This window comes from Poeciliopsis prolifica, unplaced genomic scaffold, assembly GCF_027474105.1.
Source record: "Poeciliopsis prolifica strain line A6 unplaced genomic scaffold, Auburn_PproV2 SCAFFOLD009, whole genome shotgun sequence".
In the NCBI taxonomy this organism is placed as follows: Eukaryota; Metazoa; Chordata; class Actinopteri; order Cyprinodontiformes; family Poeciliidae; genus Poeciliopsis; species Poeciliopsis prolifica.
In genome coordinates this window covers 10099154-10121446 of record NW_026562384.1, presented here as the reverse complement: position 1 = coordinate 10121446, position 22293 = coordinate 10099154, and the positions used below count along the sequence as shown (strand labels likewise).

Below are 22293 nucleotides of genomic sequence, written 5' to 3'. Positions count from 1 at the left end.
CTGTTCAATCAGTTCTGGAGGAGTGGGGATGTTTATCAACAATTGGTTCAACAACACAGAGGCTAAATATTGGAGTTCAGACTTATAAATATTTATTTGAATCCTTTTTTAAAAAATAAATACAATTTCATACATTCGAATTTCAGCATTTCCATCAATAAAATTGAATAACTGTAGCAACTGTTTGAGCAAAAATATTATAAATAAACTTCGTGATGTTAAGATTTCTATTTCTGATTGTCTATAAACATACATTTTCTTAAAGAAGATATTTATCAAATGTTGATTCGAAACTACAGTCATCATTTTGTTGGTGTTTTCAGGTAATGGACACAACCTTTAAGAATTATTTTAATACTAATCATCTATTCATTATATAGAAACCTGTTTAAAAATGTTTCTCAGAGCCTATTAGAACATTTCTTTTTCTCCCTCTCTCTCCAACACACAAGTAAAGACTTGCTGGTTGAAAGAGGAAGTAATAACTTCCTTTTCTCCTCTCAGTGAGTTAAAAACATGAACACTACAGTTATTTGATGTGATCAAGGTCTTTGCCAGTTCTCCTCTGTTGCTGATCACTAACAGGACACACAGCAGGTTGTTCAGAATAAAATGTAAATGTTACATTCTGGATAAAATACCTCAAACTGGCAGCAGCTGAGTGAATCTGAGCAAAGATGAAAGCCGTCGTTGGATTCTTACTGATGTCGCTCCAAGTCACTCATGGTGAGTTTTTTAACTTTTCACTCGGCACCAAATTTATTCTGTTATTTGTGAATGACGTGGTAAAATACTCAGCTTACATGATTTCTCTATGAACTTTGATAGTGTGGTATGTTTATTAAATTAGTATTATTTTATAGAAAAATATACACTTTATATGAAAACAGAAATGTTCCAAACTTGTTAAATATGATTGAAGTATGTGGAAGTGTTTCGGCTCAGGCTCATTAGCAAAATGTAAATTTGTCCATAAAAGTAAAGAAATGTAACTTTACAAAGATGCATAGATGATTTTTGCTATTTGTTTTTAGTTATTAAAAATATAGCATCAAACTTTAAGTCAAAACAAAATGTGAAAGACAAGCCAAATAAACAATTATATTTATTTGAGTTAGGATCCAGTTTTCAGATGGTAAATCTATTTAATAATTTAGTTCATTTATTTGATGATATTATTTAATCTTTGAAAAATGTCATTATTAGTAGTAGTTTTGACAAACAATGTCAAGAGAAACAAAAGTTGTCAATTTTACAGATCTCTGCAGTAAACAAAAGCTTGACAGAAACATTTTCCATGATCACCAGATTTGATGATCCTTGATTAAAACTATTTATTCATCTTAATCTAATCATGAATGTAAAAGTGGGTGAGTTTGTCCTTTATATGTATTGGTAAAGAGTTGAAGAGTCACTTTCTGTGACTTTAAAACAACGTGATTCTGTAATACAAAAATAGCCTGAATTAAAAGAAAAAACTGAACAGAAGTTTGCAATTATTAATTTTCCTTTTAATCCTTATAGTTGTAAAGGCACCACAACTATAAGTTCATGAAATATTATTGATTAAATTTTTATTTTTGGCCCGTTTAAGAAAAATTGTGTTGATTTATGTTAGCTTACCTTTTATTGTTTTGTTGCGTTTCAAACTCTGCTGTTTGATACGAAGCATTTAAAGTCATAGTGAGGTGTGAGAAAATGCTCAGTGCTTTATATTATAAATGTGAGTGGCTCAAAGAATCCCTTCATTTTTTTGATCTAGATTAACAACATAAATACACTACTTCTAATTCTTATTCTTGTTTTTCCTTTAAGCGGTGAAACCTTCCTGTGATGGCAGAGAGAATGGAGCTCAGTGTTTTGGTGCTTTGGGAGGAGCAGTAGACATTCAGCTGATGGACAACTTGTTAGAAATACCCAGATTCAATTGCATAATGAATTACTCTGATACTCTGGAGTAGGAATAACCAGTGGCGGAGCCAGAGGGGTGGCCGGGGTGGCACTTGCCACCACCAACAGACCCCTGGCCACCCCTACAGCCACCCCACTGGAAATGGTAATTTTAAAATATAATACTTATGAGATCGGCAAAGATTTGCCTGGAAAACTGTAATTTCCGACTGTTCCTGAAGGCAGCCCGATTCCCGACGCTGTTCTTTGGTTAAACTGACATGTGGGTCCTGCTTGATCCAAAACACATCAACGGCTTTAGAGTTACACCGTCCAGGAGTTTTGCAGGTATTTCCATTTTTGCAGGTATTCCAACTTAGTTTGCTATTTATTTATTATTATTATTATTTTTTTTGACTTTGCTTTTTTTTTTTCCTCACGTCTTTTGATGTATTAAATGTCAAGGTGTCAATGAACACATCTGATTGTAAAAAACTATTTTTAGAATTATCAGCAGTGGATCTGCAGATGTAAAAAGGCTGTGCAGCGCATATAGCACACTGTGATTATTAGTGGCAATAAATTTATTTGGACTCCATGGTGTAAGTACTATTTTGTCCACAGATTTTAGTTTTATTTCAGTCCTTGGCATGGTTTTAACGTTGTTTGGAGTGGTTTCAGGTCTGAAAGTAAAGTTGAGTAAAGCTCTGTCACATCTGTACATTGCAAATGTACTGGAAATGGTGGAAATTAATAACAACTGCACAGTGGCACAGGTTCAATTCCCGGTCTGTCTGCACGGAGTTTGCATGTTCTCCCTGTGCATACCTGGGTTCTCTCCGGGTACTCCGGCTTCCTCCCACAGTCCAAAAAAATGACTGTTAGGTTAATTGGTCTTTCCAAATTCTCCCTAGGTGTGAGAGTGTGTGTGCGTGATTGTTTGTCCTGTTTGTTTCTGTGTTCTCCAGCGACACACTGGCAACCTGTCCTCTGGAGATAGGCACCAGCAACTCCCGACCCCAGTTGGGACAAGGGTGAACAGATAATGGATGGATAGTTACAAATCAAAATTTAAAAAAAATGTATTAGCATCATAGCACAGTTCAAAATGTTAGCTTTATAAAAGAAATATATATACTAGTTACCCCCAGCCAATCAAACTCCATCCATCACTGCTCCCTCCATAAAAGAGCTGCGTTTGAGGTGGGCCTTTTCCTTTGCAGGGTTCCAAGATGACCACAACAAGGACACACCCGAAAGGTAACAAATAATGATGGGTAAATGAGGCGTCATGAAGTGTTTCGACCCAAAGCAAAACTGTATCGACACTGTGTCGATACTGTCACTGAATACTGACACCTGCTGGACATTAAAATCAGGCAACGTAGTTGACAGACTGATTTGATGACCTCGTCTATACAATAAGATTCATTGTATTTTATTGTACATTATATCTTCAGTTCAACTCAAAATATATTCGATATTCTTAGATACAGTCAATAAATAATGTGAACATGTACCATAAAGTGAAAATTTAAGTGAACGTGTTTGGAATGAGGATTGTGCTGCTTTTTTGTAAGTAAAGCCTGACCAGTAAGGTGAAAACCGCACTAGAGCACCCCCTGGTGGATATTTTGTTATATTGTTTAGTGACGCTGAATCATAAAGAGAATATCCAAGATGGTGGAACGCCGCACCGGACGGTTCATAGTTAAGCTGTTTGCTATTCTTGTACGTTGTGTGTCGGACAATATTTGTTCGTAAGTATCTGTTAATTGCTTTTTGTTTTATGTAACTTTGGTGTAAATGTTTTATTTTAGCTCGTAACAAAAAGCTAGTTCGTTTGCTAATACGCAGTTTCGTATGTTTCAGTTTACGATGGCTAAAGTGATGGCAGTGGTCAGAGGCCACTCTTCAATAAACCGCTAAAAAGGAAAGAAGTCTGGTTATTGGAGCTTCGTTGTCTAGCTGCTGAAGAAATTGAGAATTCAGGGGGAGGACAGCATAAGGATGCTTGTGGACTGGGTTTTTCTTTTAATTTTCCAAAATTTTGAAATTAAGTCTGTTATGCGTTTTTGCTGTTCCTGAAAAAAAAATGAAGTAAACAATACATTTATATGAAATAATTTATATATATGAAAAAAAACATGCCTCAGCATTGAGGAGGTGGATTTATTTAATAAAGACAGTGCAACATTTAAAATGCAGACATAATATGAAAGTACACTTAACAGTCAATTTCAGTTGAATTTGGATTCAAGATAGATCAAGAAGAAACTGAAAAGAACCAGATGAAACAACAACCAAGTGATAACCAATACTTTATCTTCTGATGTAAGATCAAAATGGTCCCAAACTACGAAACCTTTCTTTTACTGCCAAAGTTGTAATTTGCATGTTTTATTTTGTATTATTTATACTTTTTTGTTAAGACTCTTATTTTGAAGGATTAAGGTAGGAAGTAGAAGTAGAAGCGTCTAGGTTACCAGGTTACCAGAAACGCTTGCGATATAACAGCATCGCGTTGGCAAGCAAATGAAGAAACATGATTTAAGTTTAAGAATTTACTGAATTACCTCATTTCTACCTCAAAAGGAAGGGTCAGCCAGCGAGGTATGTTTATATGTTTTATGTTATTTTTATATCGATATTGTATTCTTGACACCATCTCACTAAGTTTACGTTGTGTTTTAGTTCGACGGTGGTGTTGGTGTCAGGGAAGCTGAAGCTGTAATAAGAACAACTTTAAAGAGTTTCATTAAAGCTGACTTCACACCAGCAGTGCGACGAACTCTTAATTGCCATAAAAGAAGAAGAGGTGGAAGTGATAGTCGAACTCGAAGCTGCATGATTTTCCCATCGTCGCACCGATGACCGGTCAGTTAAATATTAACGGGCATCAAGATCGGTCAGTTGCAAATGTTAACGGACACACGTTCAACGGTTGCTTCGTCATAAAGACGTCCAGAAGCCAGACATTAAGTTCATGTTTGGAAAGTGACACAAGGAAGGAGTAACAACAAGGAACCGTGTGAAGCCTGACAACAAGAGCGCAACAAACTAACGAGAAGGGAAGTAATGCAACAAGCTCAGAGCAGTGGCGGAGCCAGAGGGGTGGCCGGGGTGGCACTTGCCACCCCCAACGGACCCCTGGCCACCCCTAGTGCCACCCCACTGGAAATGGTCATTTTAAAATATAATACTTATGAGATCGGCAAAGATTTGCCTGGAAAACTGTAATTTCCGACTGTCCCTGAAGGCAGCTCGATGCCCGACGCTGTTCTTTGGTTAAACTGACATGTGGGTCCTGCTTGATCCAAAACACATCAAAGGCTTTAGAGTTACACCGTCCAGGAGTTTTGCAGGTATTTACATTTTACCGCTCAGCAGTAACCGCTGTTACCTTCCTAATGAGAGGCGGCACTTGTCATACATTTCTAAAAAGAAAAAAAATGGTTGTGCACCGCTGCGTAGTGCCTCGTTTATTATATTAGCCATGCTAGTGCTGGTAGATCGTGTTTTAGACAGATTCTTTTAACATATGTTTTAGTGCACATGCTGCCCTCTAATGTTTTATATCTCTCAGCTCTTGCTTGAAATGTGTTTGGTAAGAATATGTGAAAAAGCATTAAGTTTTATAATGACTGAAATGTAAGTAGGCTATGTCATATGAAAGCTTTGAATTATAACCTAACTAGTTATTTTAATTAATGTATTTTTAATTTAGTATTTTAGCTAGCTACAGAAAACTAAAAACTATAGTTTAAATAATAGTTAAAATAGTGTTGTCTCTGCCAAACAGTCATGGAGTCTAAATACCAGGCTCTTATTTTGTGTAGAGCCCAAATGAAGAGAAAAGGGAAGATGTCCCAGTTCTTCTTAAAGAGGCAAAAACCTGCAGCAGTGACCAGGACCAGACAGAACCCTGCAGCAGTGACCAGGACCAGACAGAACCCTGCAGCAGTGACCAACCTGGAGAATCCAGCCAGGAGACTCCAGGCCCAAGTGGATCACCAGCGGGTTAGAGGCTGTGACAGAGAGTTATTAAGTATTAAAATCCAATAAGCCTAATTCTAAAGGTTAGCATGATGCTTTTTGCATTTTTATTGTGTCTGTTTATGCATTTCCAATTAAGTTCCAGAGAGAGATGAGGGTGATATAGATTCACCCTCATCTCACTGTCTTCTGGGGAGGAAGACAGTGAAGCAGAAGGAAATGGCACTGAACTCCCCCCACCCAGCACAACCTATTGCACACCAGAAGCACCAGTTTATTTATTTATTTATTTTTGAGAATTTGTTGGTCATATTCTGGGCTCTGAGTTTACATTTACATGTTCACTGTTCCATAGTGCCGTTTAACGTCTTGTTTGGTCATGGCAAATCTTAGTTAAATAAACCATTTTAATTTGAGTGTGTGTTAAAAAATATTTGTTTCCTTTCGTTCATCATTTGTATATGGACCCCTCTGATATAAAGCCTTGCTCACTCTTTGGCCACCCCTTGAAAAAAAGTCTAGCTCCACCACTGGTGGCAAGTGCCACCTCGGCCACCCCTCTGGCTCTGCCACAGCATTGAATATTTGGCTTCCAATTCGGTATACTATTTCTAAAGTAACTTTCACCCAATTCAATACATTCTCTGGAATCCCATATGTTCTTTCTTTCTTTCTTTCTTTCTTTCTTTTTTCTTTTTTTTTCTTTCTTCTCTTTTTCTTTCTTTCTTTTTTCTTTCTTTTTCTTTCTTTCTTTCTTTATTTCTTCTTTCTTTCTCTCTTCTTTCTTTCTTTATTTCTTTCTTTCTTTCTTTCTTTCTTTCTTTCTTTCTTTCTTTCTTTCTTTCTTTCTTTCTTTCTTTCTTTCTTTCTTTCTTTCTTTCTTTCTTTCTTTCTTTCTTTCTTTCTTTATTTATTTATTTATTTATTAGTGAACGTCCAATATTAAATCCTCTCCCATGTCCAGATGCCCCCTGGTGGTGGTTGAGGAGAAATTTTCCATATTAAATCCTCTCCCATGGCCCTGTAAGTCAAATCCCAGCCAGACAATATAAACATTCACGCACACTCACACAAGGAAGCAGCTTTGCTTTGTTTTTGTTTTTTTGTTGTTGTTTTTTCTAGCTGGTTTGTTTCCTCCCAGGCAAACATTCGTCGAGTGACCTGGATGTTTGTCTTGAGAAGCAGCTGGAGCATTTCGAGTGGCGGGTGAAGATTTTAAAGAAAGAGATGTAACAAGAAACAAACTGGATGAAAATGGTTCCTGTGGGAAAGTTCCAGGGCCAAAACCATGACTGAGCCCCTCTCCACACACCCCTTCCCACAAAACACAAGACCCTGTCTCAGGCTTCTAAAAGGTAAACATCTTTATGAGCCCTCATCACCAAAATTCAGAAAACTATTCTGTGGACTGATCAGAGAAAATCTAAATTTTCTGAAAGTTTTGGTCTCTCAAAATAGCTTCTAAATGGCTCCAAAAAAATCTTTATGAGGAATCTATTTAGGGTCTGGATGTGAATCTAATTAATGCCATTAATGCCTCAAAACTTTGCATAGAAGGTGGTGTGCCTTTCTTCAATATTAATTTAAAATATTTAGCAACAATTATCACAAATATTTGATGAGGTTGTTGCAGCCAAGTATTGCACAACCAGCTACCAGGTACTGGAGGCAATTACTTTCTGCATTGGGCCAAGTTACAGTAGTTAGATCCTTATATGGAACAACCATTTGTTAACTGTGCTTTGTATTTATGCAGTTTATGTTTGTCTAATATGAAATATTCTTTCTTAAAATGAAACATTTAAGTGTTAAGAGAAAAAAAGCAAAAGCACAAGTCTTTTAGGAGATAATTTTTTCTCAGCACTATATTTTTCATGGTCAGGTAAAGGTTATCTTGCATTACAAAGCTTTTATTTTAGACCTTTTATAATTTATAGGCAAAACTACTTCATCTTTGTTCCTTCTTTCAGCATGTTGGCTCTTTCCTGAATTTAAAAGATCCTTATCGATTCGACTATTGTCGTGACTTTTGCTTCTCTAAACCTGTCATGACTGTCACGGTTTTCAGTTTTGCCTTTTTGTATGCAAGAAGATAAGCTGGGAGCTCTTGAATCTGCACTATAATCAGAAGCTGCTGTAATCCTGCAGTTTAAGTCATGTGATCTTCTGAGTTAGCAGCCAGGAGTTTGTTTACTCTTCATGTGATTTATGTTGTCAGCCATGTTGTACTGTCTGCCTGCGTCCTCGCTCTGACCCAGACAAAAAAAAAACCCTGATTCAGCAGTAATCACTGGATACATTTTATATTTTCTCACTTAATTTGTCACTTTTCTTAAGTTTTTAACCCTTCTAGCAACAGGTTTAATGAAAATCCATATCACTTTAAAATATGTTTAGACAGCCTGTTGAATGTGACAAGTAGCCGATCAGGAAGCGCGGTGACGTAAGACGGAGGGGAATCCCAAAAGTTGACATGGCGCAACTGAGAATCTGGTGGACATCTGAGTGATATGTGGAAATGTTTATTACTATATGTAAAGGTCATTATTATACATACTTACATATTCCTTCAAAATACGATACAGATGTGCCACAAAACGAACATTTTACTTTCGTGAAAATTTTAACTCACTATATAGTTTTTTATAGTTCTTACCCTTTCTCAAAATAGTTTATTTATTGAGAACCAAACAGATGGATAACTAACAGATTCATATGTAACATTTATTAAAGTTGTTTTCCTGCAGTTATTTTGCGAGGATTTGCAGTCTGTCTCGCTCAACCAGGTTCTCTTTCTGGATGTTGGCAGGAAATATTTTGTGCGGACTTAATTCATGAGGGCTCACTTTGATTGGTTTACAGTCAAAGAAGTCTGTTTCTGTGGAATATGTTGAAATCAAAGAAAGGTGATCTGCGTCCAATGCTTGGGTGTAATTGTGTTGTGAGCTTTCATAAACATAAACAGCCTGGCTGATTTTTTTTTTTTTTTTTTTTTTTGTGATGTCAGTATTAACTATAAAACTAAGTAGTTAATTTTATTCAGTGAAGGTGATTGGCTTTGTCACAGCAAAAAAAAGGGCAGCACTTACAATTGCTGTGGGAAGTGGTTTATTACAAAAGCCCAACTTGAAAAGACACATCTCTTCACTGGTGTCTAAAAATAAGCAAGCTCAATGTTGAACACAGACTTATTTTCTGTTTTCTGTGGTAGAACTGTGCCTGCTCTAAGATGATACAAGCCTATGAATATTTTCAGCAAGTCGCAACAAAATCAGTCACCAGTTAGATTAGCTCAACTCTTTGCCTCTTTGTTCCACGTCTGCTTTAGATTTGCCATGTCCTTTTGATATACAGTGAACTTTTAAACTTCATGTGTTAATCTTAATATTTTAATAATTTTTCACATCAGTTAGTTGACATCGTTTCTAAACCTTATTCTTCCTTTATATCTTCCTCTTATTGAGATTAGTTAGTTAGCCTGGCATAAAATATATTTTTGGTGTTCTTTTCTATCAAAGTGACAAAATCCAAAAAGTAAATACTCACAAATAGTTTGAGGAAAGCATTATATTGAAGTTCAATTAACTTTTGATTAAGTATTAGCCAAAGGAAAAGTAAAACAAAAATAGAAAAAAGAAATGTGAACAATTGCCAGCTGTTGCTTTGAGAAAACTCACGTCTAATCATCTTGATTTAAAAAAAAAGAAAATTTCATGAGTATATAAGTTTTCACTCTTTGTGGGGGTTTTTCTGACCGCTCAGTTTTGACAATTTCATAGTTTTTTTGTAGTGATGCCATGAGCTTCCGTCTTTGTGCAAGTAGCCCGCATGTTCACTTCCTTTTTTATTTCTCTCCATTCTCTCTTTGTCAGTGACAGGAGTTCAGTCCTCCAAGGATTTTGTCAAAGATTACTGAGAGCTGATAATCAACAAAGCTGAATAATAAAGACAGATGGCAGCAGCTGTTGGACTTTTGCTGATGTTACTGGGAGTTTCTCAAGGTGAGTGAAAAATATTGTTCAAGTTACATTATCAGGGTTTTATTAGAGATTTAGATAAAATGTTGGCCATACTTTAAAGAAAATGGCTTTACAGTAAAAAACAACTGCATCACTACATTAAAACTACATTTAAAATACACTTATCATTGTCCTTCGTGTTGTTAAGCAGCTTAGTCTTACGTGTTTAGTTTGAGCAGCAAAACCATAAAAAAGCTTCCATGTTCTATCTTCTGCTTTTTTATCTTCCACATCTTCTTCTTCCACATTTCTTTAGATCTTTAAGTGGCGATATTTCTGAAACATGATGATATAATATTAGTTGATATTTACGTTTTAGTGGAGTATGCTCAACTCCAACATGACTTTAAAAAAAATCAACAAAAGCAATAACACTGATTATAGAAATGTTAAAACACAAAAGTATAATGTTATTGTCTTCACATGTGCTTTTCAATCTCATTGTTATTAAAGTAGTTAATCAAATGTCAACGCCTTTGACTAGTTGTCAGTGAGACATAATGCATAATAGTACGGGTGAGTATTGACTGTCTCAGAAAATTCATTGTTCTTTAATTATAATTATAATTGTAAAAACTGTTTTTTATATTTTTTATATTTCAGGTTTGTCAGCTCACTGCGATGCCAGAAAAGATGGCGCTCAATGCAGTGCGACTTTGGGAGAAACTGTGTTTGTACGGCTGATTGACGACGCTTCAGGAATTAGATTTGAGTTGAGAAAGGAACATGTAACATTACTAAAATGGAGATAAACGAAACAGCTACAAATGAAATAAAAGACAGATCTGATTTCATACCCATTAATGGAACATTCAGGATTAGTGACCTGCAACACAGTGACAGTGGTGATTATAACCTTACAGTCTTTAGTTCAGATGGGAAGCGGGCAGAAAATCGGACTCTTCATTTGTCTGTTCAAGGTAAATACCTTACAAGAAAATAAAATTAGATTGGTTTATTTGACATAATATGGATAATATGTCTAGCTGATTAAAACACTGTAAAATTATACTTTTCATGATCTCTACTAGAACTTATATTAAGTATTGATTTTTTTTTTTATTTCTGCCAGACAGGTTTATTTGCATGCCAACATTTATACACAAAGTGATGCAAATCAGTCTATAGAAAGTTTTAAATGTACAGAAGGAAAAATTACATTAAAAAGAACAAAGATAGAAGCAGTAAACTGTGAATTTCAACCAAATTAATAACCAAGAACTGGCAAGACTAAACTAAAAGCTGCCTGCCCATGTTGGGTTCCTGTCCAAGTCTTGAACATCAAGTGAAAAGCTTTTTGATTTCATACCTTCTTCCTAATGTGATGCATAATTGTCTTTAACATCAAGTCCAACAAATTATCAGTTATACTTTAATATTCAGATTTAATAAGTGACACATCTTTATCAGTAGCATTCATAGCTTAAATTGAGGAAGCCAGTGTTTATTCTTATCTGATGAGACTTCAGGACTGATTCTGGTTCAGAGCAACAAGAAGTTTCAGAATGTTTGAACAGTTTCACATTTGTGTTGCTCTCTCTTTCTATATTAACTTGTTTCCTTTTACCTATACTTTTGAAACAGGCAGTTCTTCATTGAGCATTGGACTTATCACTTCAAGTATTTTCGGCATTTTTCTTCTTTTCATCAGTTTAATTGTCGTCTATGCACGGAGGAAAAAACAAAAACGCAGAGGTACAAATCAAATATCAAAAAAGTTATGCTTGCTTTTTTTTGTGGAAAACTGTCATTGTACAGGAGGTATGTTTTTTTTTAAGTTTTACCAACAGTAAGTGACCCTTATTGTTAATTTTCAGAAACGGAAGATCCCAGCGATTTAACCTACGCTGTTGTTACAACAGTGCAGAAGCCATCGAGGAGCTCAATTAAGCAAAAAGTGGAAGAGGAAGTGGAATATGGCCAGATCAAGTCTGCAGGCTGATTTTCAGCTCTTTAAAACAGACATCCTGAACTGAATATCAGTTCAAATAATGTACAATGTTCTGAGGACAGACAGATGAAAAAGCTGGAATCCCCTTTTATTGCGATTTTACATTAGAAAAATTTACAACCCATTAAAGCTCATAATGCAGGATGTCTGATGTTGCCACAAATGTTTTGATCACGGCGAAGTTTAATTTGTTGATGCTCTGCATTGATATTCCCTAAAATACTAGGAAGTAGTTTTGCTAATTGGGAAAATTGTGCATGTTTAGTTTTAGTTATTTTGCACAAAATGATCAAAAACTATTTTTAGACAGTCAAGATGAGGACACCATAGAGTATACATTGTAAACCATTTTATACTGTGTTACTGAGATATGTATTGTAAACTGTTGTCTTTTATTGTTCAATATGCATTCACTTTTTGAACTTTTTAAAGAGGAAAGTTCCTACTCAGTTGCACATTCCTTGGATCATAAGTTCAACATGTTTCTATTTCCAATAACTTCACAGTTTTTTTTTATTATTATTATTTTAAAATCTTGAACAGCGTGATATTGCTGCCATGGCATTTAAAATATTTTTTAACACTTTTTCATCTTTTCTATGAACCTATATGGAATACTGGTATTGAACCTGAATTTGCCCACTGTGGGAAAATAAATACCATATTTCTACATTCTTCTACTCTATTTCCAATGTTCTTCCTGTATTTGCGTAAGAGTTATTTAAAACCAGAATAGGAAAAAAAAACTCCCTATTCTGAGGCTACATGCTAGCCAATGCAATCTATGACCATGTGTTCCCAGGTTAGAAAGGTTAAACACATGTATTATCCTTCCAGTGGGTTCTGGTACTGCTGTATTGCCACTGATATCACTGATTCATCTCAACTGGCTGCTTTCAGAGCAGAGACGCCAAAGTACTTTGAGCTCCTTTCCCTGTATCAGAGGCTGAGATGATGGATGGATGCATACTTTTGTTCATCAAGCTGGTTGCTGTATTGCAATAGGAGTGCACCGATGGCAGTTTTTCTGCTCGAACACCGATAACCAATGTTTTGAAAAGCTTGACCTTTATAAAATAATTTTTTGTCTGAAATGTTGCTCAAAATAGCAATAAAGATTCTGAACTGGCAACATTGGCAACTATTGTTAACAGTAGACATGCAGTCACAACTTGGTGGGTTTATCTATCAGTCAAACCTTTTTCAAAGAAGAACAAAAGAGGACAATGGTTGATTTTTAGATGTTTGCCGAGGAAGATAAAATCAGTTGATAAGATTGGTTGCACAAGTAAATATCGGCCGGTCACCGAACTCTCAAAATTAAGGAAACCAGCACTGATAAATACGTTGTCAGATAAAGCTCTTATCTTTTTTCAAAAAAAAAAAAGTTCTTGTAATTTCTATAAGTTCATGAAATCTACTTGAAACCTACATGAAACATTATTTCATGTAATGTTCAATATGCTTTTCCTACTGCTTATAAAACCTTTTATTCACATAATACACAAATTCAAAGTTAAGTAGTGAAGCAATGAGGCCGTCCAGTCCACTGTTTAGCCCAAAAGTTCATTACTCATTGCTTCATTCATTGCTCACTATCTGCTGGTGGACTAAAACTGACAGCGTTTTCACATTAACAAATCATATTTCAAAAATATTTGAATTCAACATTGTCTCAAAGTTTGTGTCAAACCCATGTCTAGAAACAGTGGGATCTAATGAAGCCCATTCAACAACGTCATCTCTTTTTGAAACCAAGGCAGTACTACCAATAGGTTGACCATTAGTTGCGGTTGTGTTTTCTTTTTGATTTCCCAAAACACACATTTTTGGAAAATCCAAGAGTGAGAGTGACAGACAGACAGACAGCTTTGTGTTTTTTACTTGCTTCCTGAAAAACTAAAATCCTTCTAAATTCTCTTTTTCTGTGACTTCTTCTGATTATTCGTAGTTAACAAGACGACATTTCACTCATCCAATGGCCTTCAGTCTTTTCTGCTGTGTGAGACTGACGTGTCTTTCCTGATGAAACATTTTATGTTTATTTTTGTGGAAATTTCTATGACTTCTCGTGGGCGGGGGTTAATTGAAGAATTATATTGTGATCGGTGATCTAAAAATATTTCCAGATGAAAGTTTTTGTTCTTTTTTATTGGCTCCATTTCAGCCACCGTCGATGAAAAATGCTCACCTGCTTTCTTGCACTTAACCAAGCTACTGATAACCCACAAAGGAAGATGGTTTGTAACACTTTTATCTTGAAAACAGGTGCACAAAATTTAGCAGTGACGTGTCCCATGTAACGTGAGGCATTTTTTGTCATCGCTTGTGTATTTCAGCGATACATTTGCATCAAACCAGGACTTCATCTGACACATTTTAACTCTGTACCGAACTAGTCGGACAACGGCTTACAGTAAACTGTAATCTTCTTACTTTTTCTTCTTTTTATTGCTTTGGTTTTTTTTTTTTTAGGTTTGCTGAGCTTCCTTCCTCATTTCACCTGTAACTGAAAGGTATTTGCACAGTTTTTCTTTTGAAACTAATCATTAATGGGACATACATCAGCTGTTGCATGCATTTATGTTTTTAACAGTCACTGATCAACAATGACTCGGGTGAACAGAGACATGAAAGCTGTGATTAAGCTGCAGTTGATCCTGATAGGAGTCTGTAGTGGTGAGTTGTTCACATTTTTTCAAGGAACATCTAATTGTTACGTTTTTGTTTTGTTTTTTTGTCTTATTTTCTGCTGTAGCCTGTACTTTTAGGAGCAAAAACACAACTGACAGTAAAATCCTTAATGGATTCAATTGTGATACCTTTAATGCAGTGGTTCCAAAGTATTGGGGGGGTGATGAAAAAATAAAAGAAACTCTCAGGGAGCTGTTCATATTTTAACCCCATTTTGCACAAAGGCTTTTTAAAAGCAAAGTTGAATATGGTTACAAAAAAAAAAAAATACAAATAATGGCATAGAACTAAAAATGAAAGAGTTGCAAGTGTTTTATTATAAAGATGGCTTGTTTTTTCTTTTTGTTGCAACTTGAAATGTGAAATAAATTTCACTTGGAGTTTGAAAACAAAATATGTGTGCCCAGTTGATTGTTTTTATTTTGTTTTTTTGTGGGGGATTTTATTGTAATTCTTAGGGAACCACTGCTTTACTGTTTGTTTATATTTAAATTTCCTCCTATTGTTCATTTTTGACTACTTTGTCATCAAAACAAGTGTATTTCCTTGGTAGGTATTAGATTTGAATCAGTGCCAGTCATCCTTAGCATATGTTTTTTTAAAACCTTTCTTTGGTGTGGAATTAACAACTTAAAGTTTAAAACTAAGAATTTGGTGTACAAATTAAAACTTTGTGTGGATTTTCTCTTGTCCGAATTTGTTCTAAATTCTACTTACCAGGTTAGATAGTTGCTCCTACTATGTCTTAATTGGCATCGACATTTTATTTGATATCTTTTTCTGAGAAATGGTCAAGCTTATTTAAAGCTCTTAATTTCAGGATTTTAACCTCTTAATGCCGGAATGACTTACAGTAAGAGTCATTCAGAGGATGCCCTCTGGCATCACTCTGACGCTAGAGGCAGCAAAGTGTTTGCAATGCGATGCTTTATGTGTTGTTTGAGGTAAGTAGTAACTACTTGTATTTTCTCACTCAGTCACATTTGCTTCAGAAACAGTTTGAAAAGAAAAACTTTTAGGAGTAGTGTTATTGTACCAACTATTTTGAAGAAACTACTTGATATGTTTGGCTACCTGTGGGTTGCAGACAACATCAACAGGTGATGGCTTTATTTGTCCTCTATTCCATAGAAAATTCTCTAAATCAGCAAGTCTCATTATCTGTTTCAAAACAGCTTTAAGCATACTTTATTCTGATTTGCCACATCTCTGGCATGATTGACACACTTTTAGTAAAAGACTTGCCATAATTAGTGACACAAAATCTCAGGCTTTTATCTACCTGTCACATATTATAAGTAAATATGTTAATTAGGACATTTTGATTGGCTTAAAGTCCTAGTAAGGCGTTTTATTCAAAGAAAAGTGAAAATGCCACCTGTTTGTTACTGTGAAATTTAATTGGATCTCGTGCAGCTCTTTTTGTCAATAGCTAAAAATATTCGTCATTTGTCCTCTGTTAAGAAGCAGTAAGGTTTTCTGTAATGTTTAAATTCTATCATGTGTGAATATGATCCTTTGTCTGTGAAATGTTTGCTACCTTTCGGGTGTGTCCCTCTAGTGACCATCTTGGAATCTTGTTAAGGAAGCGGCCCGCCTCAAACCCAGCTCTTTTATAGAGGGAGCAGTGCTATGATGCTGGAGGCCTAATAAACCAGCTTTGATTGTTGTACAACCTAGTTTGCTATTTATTTATTATTATTATTTTTTTTTTGTCTTTGCTTTTTTTTTCCTCACGTCTTTTGATGTATTAAATGTCAAGGTGTCAATGAACACATCTGATTGTAAAAAACTATTTTTAGAATTTTCAGCATGTGGATCTGCAGATGTAAAAAGGCTGTGCAGCGCATAAGTAAAGCGCACTGCGATTATTAGTGGCAATAAATTTATTTATAGAAGTAAATAAATGTAATGGTTACTTTATAAAATAAGCAAATTTATGTGTTTCTCTCTCAGCTCCTGTGTCCTGTGTTCAGCTCGTCCCTCAGTGTTTATCTCAGGGACAGATGAAGGTGTCCTGCTTGTCTCAGGGCGGCAGTCCTCAATACAGCTGGACTCTGGATGGACGCCCACTGACAGACTCTGAGCTCTTCTCTGGAAATAATGAGGCCAGCAGCATCGTTCTGAGACAAAACATCCTAGGACATCTGATCTGTTCAGTCAGGAGTCAAGTCAGTAACTCCTTCAAAGGGATGAACTTAACTTACTGTGGTGAGTGTGAAATGAAAATAATTAGTTTATTTTAGTGGTTTATTGTGAGTTTGCTTCTATGTTGCATATTCATTAACTGAACTTCAACTGAGACACAAATAGCTAAGTGGGTCTTTAAGAAATATTAAAACTTGTTACACATGATTGAAATTTGTGGAAATTGGTCAACTCAGGCTACTTTGATTTTAATTTTTACTGTTTACCTGAAAGCAAATATAAATTTGGTGATAGAAGTGAATAAACGTAATGATTGCTTTATAAAAAACATGAAATATTCTTACTGTTCCTCCTCAGTTATAAAGAAATTAAGATAAACTTTAAGTCAAAAGAAAATGTTAATGACAAGGCCAATTTGACTTTACATTTATTTGAGTCAGGATCCAGTATTTGATTTAGTTACCTGATTCATTGTTTCAACTAGATTAATTAAAAAATAGAAAAGTCAGAGATTTACATGTCTTTAGTCTTTATATAAATATCAATATTATTATTATTATTATTACAGCAATAATAATTACTGTTATTATTTTACATTCATGTAAATAACATCACTTATAACCAAAATACATTGTATGTTCACTTGATGAAGATCCACTTTTATGAAATGAGTCATTTTTTTTGTTAAAAATAGAAAAATACTCTCTTTATTGTTATTCTTGTTTTTCCTTTAAGCGGTGAAACCTTCCTGTGATGGCAGAGAGAATGAAGCTCAGTGTTTTGGAGCTTTGGGAGGAGCAGTAGACATTCAGCTGATGGACAACATGTTGGAAATACCCAGATTCCAATGGATAATGAATAACTCTGTGATACTCAACTGGAGGATTAAAAAAGTTGTTAGTAAAAAGAACAACATAATTCCCGTTTTTCCCAGTAATGGAACAGTCAGGATCAATGACCTGAGAAGGAATGACAGCGGTGAATATAAACTTGAAATGTTTGATGGAGATGGAAAAATGACAGGATGGAAAACTCTGCATCTATCTGTTATTGGTAATCAACAATTTCTCTAAGAATCTTTTCACTTTTTACTCTTTTACATTGTTTCATTTCACAACACGACATGGACAGACATTTTACTTTTATTACATAAAAAATAATTTACAACGTACTCCAGTTTATCTTCTCTACTCTCCAGTTTTCCACCAAAATGTAAAAAAGATATTTTCTTTAATCAATTTTTAATGTGTTTCTCTCTCAGCTCCTGTGTCCTCTGTTCAGCTCGTCCCTCAGTGTTTATCTCAGGGACAGAGGAATGTGTCCTGTGTGTCTCAAGGTGACAGTCCTCAATACAGCTGGACTCTGAATGGACACAAACTGACAAACTCTGAGCTCTTCTCTGGAAACACTGAGGCCAACATCATCGTTCTGAGACAAAACATCTCAGGACATCTGGTCTGTTCAGTCAGGAATCAAGTCAGTAACTCCTTCAAAGGGATGAACTTAACTTATTGTGGTGAGTGTGAATAGAAAAAATTAGTTTATTTTAGTGGTTTATTGTGAGTTTGCTTCTAGGTTGCATATTTTTAACTACAAGTCAACTGAGACATTATACATAATTGATTGAAATTTGTGGAAGTTGCTCAACTCAGGCTAATTTGGTTTTTAATTTTTACTATTTACCTAAAAGCAAATGTAAATTTGGTGACAGAAGTAGATAAATATAAGAAAAGTATAACTTATTCTTGCTGTTAAGTTATTATTACACGTTTATGTAAAAAATATAAATTAAAACCAAAATACTTTGTATATTTACTTGGTGAAAATCTACTTTTACAAAGTGATTTTCTTTTTTGGTTAGAAATATAAATAAAAATATGCTCTCTTTGTTCTTATTCCTGTTCTTCCTTTAAGCGGTGAAAACTTCATGTGATGCCAGAAACAATGAAGCTCAGTGTTTTGGAGTTTTGGGAGAAGCAATAGACATTCAGCTGATGGACGACTTGTCAGCAGCAGTTAGCTTAAATTGGATCATGAATCGTGTTGTGATTCTAAATTGTATATTGAACAGAGTTGTTACTAAAAAGAACAACATAATTCCCGTTTTTCCCAATGATGGAATAGTGAGGATCAATGACCTGACGAGGGATGACAGTGGTGAATATATACTTCATGTGCATAAAGAAAATGATAAACTGGAAAGGAAAACTCTGCAACTTTCTGCAATAGGTAATCAACTTTTGCTCTTCCAATTTTTTCACTTTTTACTCCTTTACATTTTTCATTTCACAACAGGACGTAGACAGAAATTTTACTTTTATTAAATAAAAAATAATTTACAACATACTCCAGTTTGTCTTCTCTGCTTTCCAGCTTTCAACCTAACTTTAAAAACAAGATATTTTCAGTAATCAATTTTTCATCTGTTTCTCTCTCAGCTCCTGTGTTTCCTGTTCAGCTCGTCCCTCAATGTTTATATGAGGGACGGCTGAAGGTGTCATGTGTGACTCAAGGCGACAGTCCTTTGTACAGTTGGACTCTGGATGGACACCCACTGACAAACTCTGAGCTCTTCTTTGGAAATAATGAGGCCAGCAGCATCGTTCTGAGACAAAACATCCTAGGACATCTGGTCTGTTCAGTCAGGAATCAAATCAGTAACTCCTCCGAATGGATGAACTTAACTCACTGTGGTGAGTGAAAAAAGAAAATAATTTGTTTATTTTAGTGGTTTATTGTTTGTTTAGGTTGCATATTCATTGACTGCACTTCAATTGAGACACAAATAGCTAAGAGGGTCTATAAGAAATGTTAAAACTTGTTACACATGTTTAAAATTGGTGGAAATTGTTCAACTCATGCTACTATGGTTTTAATTTTTATTATTTACCTAAAAGCAAATGTAAATTTTTTGGAAGAAGTAAAGAAATGTAATGATCACATTATTACCTGGTTGCTTTATAAAGAAGCATAACTTATTCTTTCTGTTCCTCTTTAGTTATTAAGTATTTAAGAAAAACTTTGTCAAAACAGAATGTTAATGACAAGGCCAATTGAACAAATTGAATTTATATTTATTTCAATTAGAATCCAGTGTTTGATTTAGTTATCTGGTTCATTTTTTCAACTACATTAATTAAAGATTAGAAAAGTCAGAGATTTACATGTCTTTAATCTTTAACTATCATCATCATTGTTATTATTATTGTTATTATTATTTATAATCATTATTATTACAAAAGCAATAATAATAACTGTCATTACTATGTTACTTTCACGTAAATAACATAAATTAAAACCAAAATACTTCCTATATTTATTTTCCTGAAAATCAACTTTTACAAAATGAGTCCCGTTTTTTGTAAAAAATAAAAATAGAAAAATACAATATATATTCTTATTCTTTTTCCTTTAAGTGGAGAAAACTTCCTGTGATGGCAGAAAGAATGGAACTCAGTGTTTGGGAGCTTTGGGAGGAGCAATAGACATTCAGATGATGAACGACATGTTAGAAATACCCAACTTCGAATGGATAATGAATTACTTTGTGATACTCAAGTGGAGGAATAACACAGTTGTTAGTAAAAATAACAACATAAATCCCGTTTTACCCAGTGATGGAATAGTCAGGATCAATGACCTGACAAGGAATGACAGCGGTGAATATAAACTTGAAATGTTTGATGGAGATGGAAAAATGACAGGATGGAAAACTCTGCAACTATCTGTTATAGGTAATAAACTATTTCTCTTCCAATTTTTTCACGTTTTCCTCTTTTACGTTTCTTTATATCACAACATGACATACAGACATTTTACTTTTGTTAAATAAAACATAATTTATAACGTACTCCAGTTTGTCTTCTCTACTTTCCAGTTTTCCACCAAAATCAAAAACAATGTATTTTCTTTTATCATTTTTTTGTGTTTCTCTCTCAGCTCCTGTGTATCCTGTTCAGCTCGTCCACCAGTGTTTATCTCAGGGACAGATGAAGGTGTCATGTGTGTCTCAAGGCGACAGTCCTCAATACAACTGGACTCTGGATGGACACAAACTGACAAACTCTGAGCTCTTCTCTAGAAATACTGAGGCCAACATCATCGTTCTGAGACAAAACATCTCAGGACATCTGGTCTGTTCAGTCAGCAATAACGTCAGTGACTCCTTCAAAGGGATGGACGTAACTTACTGTGGTGAGTGTGAAAAGAAAAATAATTAGTTTATTTTAGAGGTTTATTGTCAGTTTACTTCTAGGTTGCATATTCATTAACTGAACTTCAACTGAAACACAAATAGCTAAGAAATGTTAAAACTTGTTACACATGATTGAAATTTGTGGAAGTTGTTCAACTCAGGCTAATTTGGTTTTAATTTTTACTATTTACTGAAAGCAAATTTAAATTTGGTGATAGAAGTGAATAAACGTAATGGTTACTTTATAAAAAACCATAACTTATCCTTATTGTTCCTCTTTAGTCATTAAGAATTTAAGATAAACTTTAAGTCAAAACAAAATGTTAATGACAGGCTAACTAAACAAGTTGACTTTACATTTATTTGAGTCAGGATCCAGTGTTGGATTTAGTTATGTGATTCATTGTTTAACTAGATTAATAAAAGATTAGAAAATTACATGGATTTAATCTTTGAATTAAATAACATTATTACTATTATTATTTATAATTAGACGTTCATGTAAATAACATCAGTTAAAACCAAAATATTTTGTATGTTTTCTTGATGAAAATCTACTTTTACAAAATGAGTAACTTTTTTCATTAAAAATAAAAATAGAAGAATACTTTATTCATTCTTATTCTTATTTTTCTTTTAAGCGGTGAAACCTTCCTGTGATGGCAGAAAGAATGGAGCTCAGTGTTTTGGAGCTTTGGGAGGAGCAGTAGACATTCAGCTGATGGACGACATGTTCGGAATACCCATCTTCAATTGGATAATTAATAAGGTTGTGGTTCTACGTTGGAGATTTGACAAAGTTGTTAGTAAAAGAAACAACATAATTCCCGCTTTTCCCAGTAATGGAACAGTCAGGATCAATGACCTGAGAACGACTGACACCGGTTACTATAACCTTGATATGTTTGATGGAAAAGGAAATAAGAAAGGATCGAGAATGCTGAAGCTATCTGTCATAGGTAATCAACAATTTCTCTTCCATTTTTTCACTTTTTACTCTTTTACATTGTTTCATTCCACAACAGGACGTAGACAGACATTTTACTTTTATTAAATAAAACATAATTTACAACGTACTCCAGTTTGTCTTCTCTACTTTCCAGTTTTCCACCGAAATGTAAAAACAAGATATTTTCTTTAATCAATTTTTTGTGTTTCTCTATCAGCTCCTGTGTCCTCTGTTCAGCTCGTCCCTCAGTTTTATCTCAGGGACAGATGAAGGTGTCCTGTGTGTCTCAAGGCGACAGTCCTCAATACAGCTGGACTCTGGATGGACACAAACTGACAGACTCTGAGCTCTTCTCTGGAAATACCGGGGCCAACATCATCGTTCTGAGACAAAACATCCTAGGACATCTGGTCTGTTCAGTCAGCAATCAAGTCAGTAACTCATTCAAAGG

General features: G+C 34.8%; 1 protein-coding gene and 2 long non-coding RNA genes across 4 annotated transcripts; all 3 read left to right on the top strand.

Annotated features, from left to right (window-relative positions):
• Positions 1 to 339: 339 nt before the first annotated feature.
• Positions 340 to 22201, top strand: LOC129362562 (uncharacterized). 2 transcript variants are annotated; one of them, XM_055034140.1, is made up of 11 exons: positions 14325 to 14372; positions 14453 to 14535; positions 16507 to 16761; positions 17434 to 17751; positions 17960 to 18214; positions 18613 to 18927; positions 19137 to 19391; positions 20115 to 20432; positions 20638 to 20892; positions 21535 to 21852; positions 22060 to 22201. In XM_055034140.1, the coding sequence occupies exons 2-11, from the start codon at positions 14466 to 14468 to the stop codon at positions 22110 to 22112; spliced, it is 2412 nt and encodes an 803-aa protein (XP_054890115.1). In that variant the 5' UTR covers positions 14325 to 14372; positions 14453 to 14465; the 3' UTR covers positions 22113 to 22201. The 2 variants fall into 2 exon arrangements, 1 of the variants encoding a protein (XP_054890115.1); XR_008606243.1 differs by lacking the exons at positions 14325 to 14372; positions 14453 to 14535; positions 16507 to 16761; ... (6 more) ...; positions 21535 to 21852; positions 22060 to 22201 and adding exons at positions 340 to 726; positions 1816 to 1912.
• On the top strand, positions 4391 to 10638 carry LOC129362565 (uncharacterized). The gene is made up of 6 exons (XR_008606246.1): positions 4391 to 4503; positions 4585 to 5255; positions 5730 to 5910; positions 7028 to 7241; positions 9759 to 9887; positions 10509 to 10638. It is a non-coding gene; the product is annotated as an uncharacterized LOC129362565 (long non-coding RNA).
• Positions 10665 to 12490, top strand: LOC129362564 (uncharacterized). Its single transcript, XR_008606245.1, has 3 exons — positions 10665 to 10825; positions 11490 to 11600; positions 11723 to 12490. It is a non-coding gene; the product is annotated as an uncharacterized LOC129362564 (long non-coding RNA).
• Positions 22202 to 22293: the final 92 nt, after the last annotated feature.

Excerpts from the sequence above, each read along its gene's own strand:
- LOC129362562 (XM_055034140.1), top strand. The coding sequence starts at position 14,466 with ATGACTCGGGTGAACAGAGACATGAAAGCTGTGATTAAGCTGCAGTTG. Across the intron at positions 14,536-16,506 it reads CCTGATAGGAGTCTGTAGTG|CTCCTGTGTCCTGTGTTCAG; the intron begins GTGAGTTGTTCA and ends TTTCTCTCTCAG. Across the intron at positions 19,392-20,114 it reads GATGAACTTAACTCACTGTG|TGGAGAAAACTTCCTGTGAT; the intron begins GTGAGTGAAAAA and ends TTTTCCTTTAAG.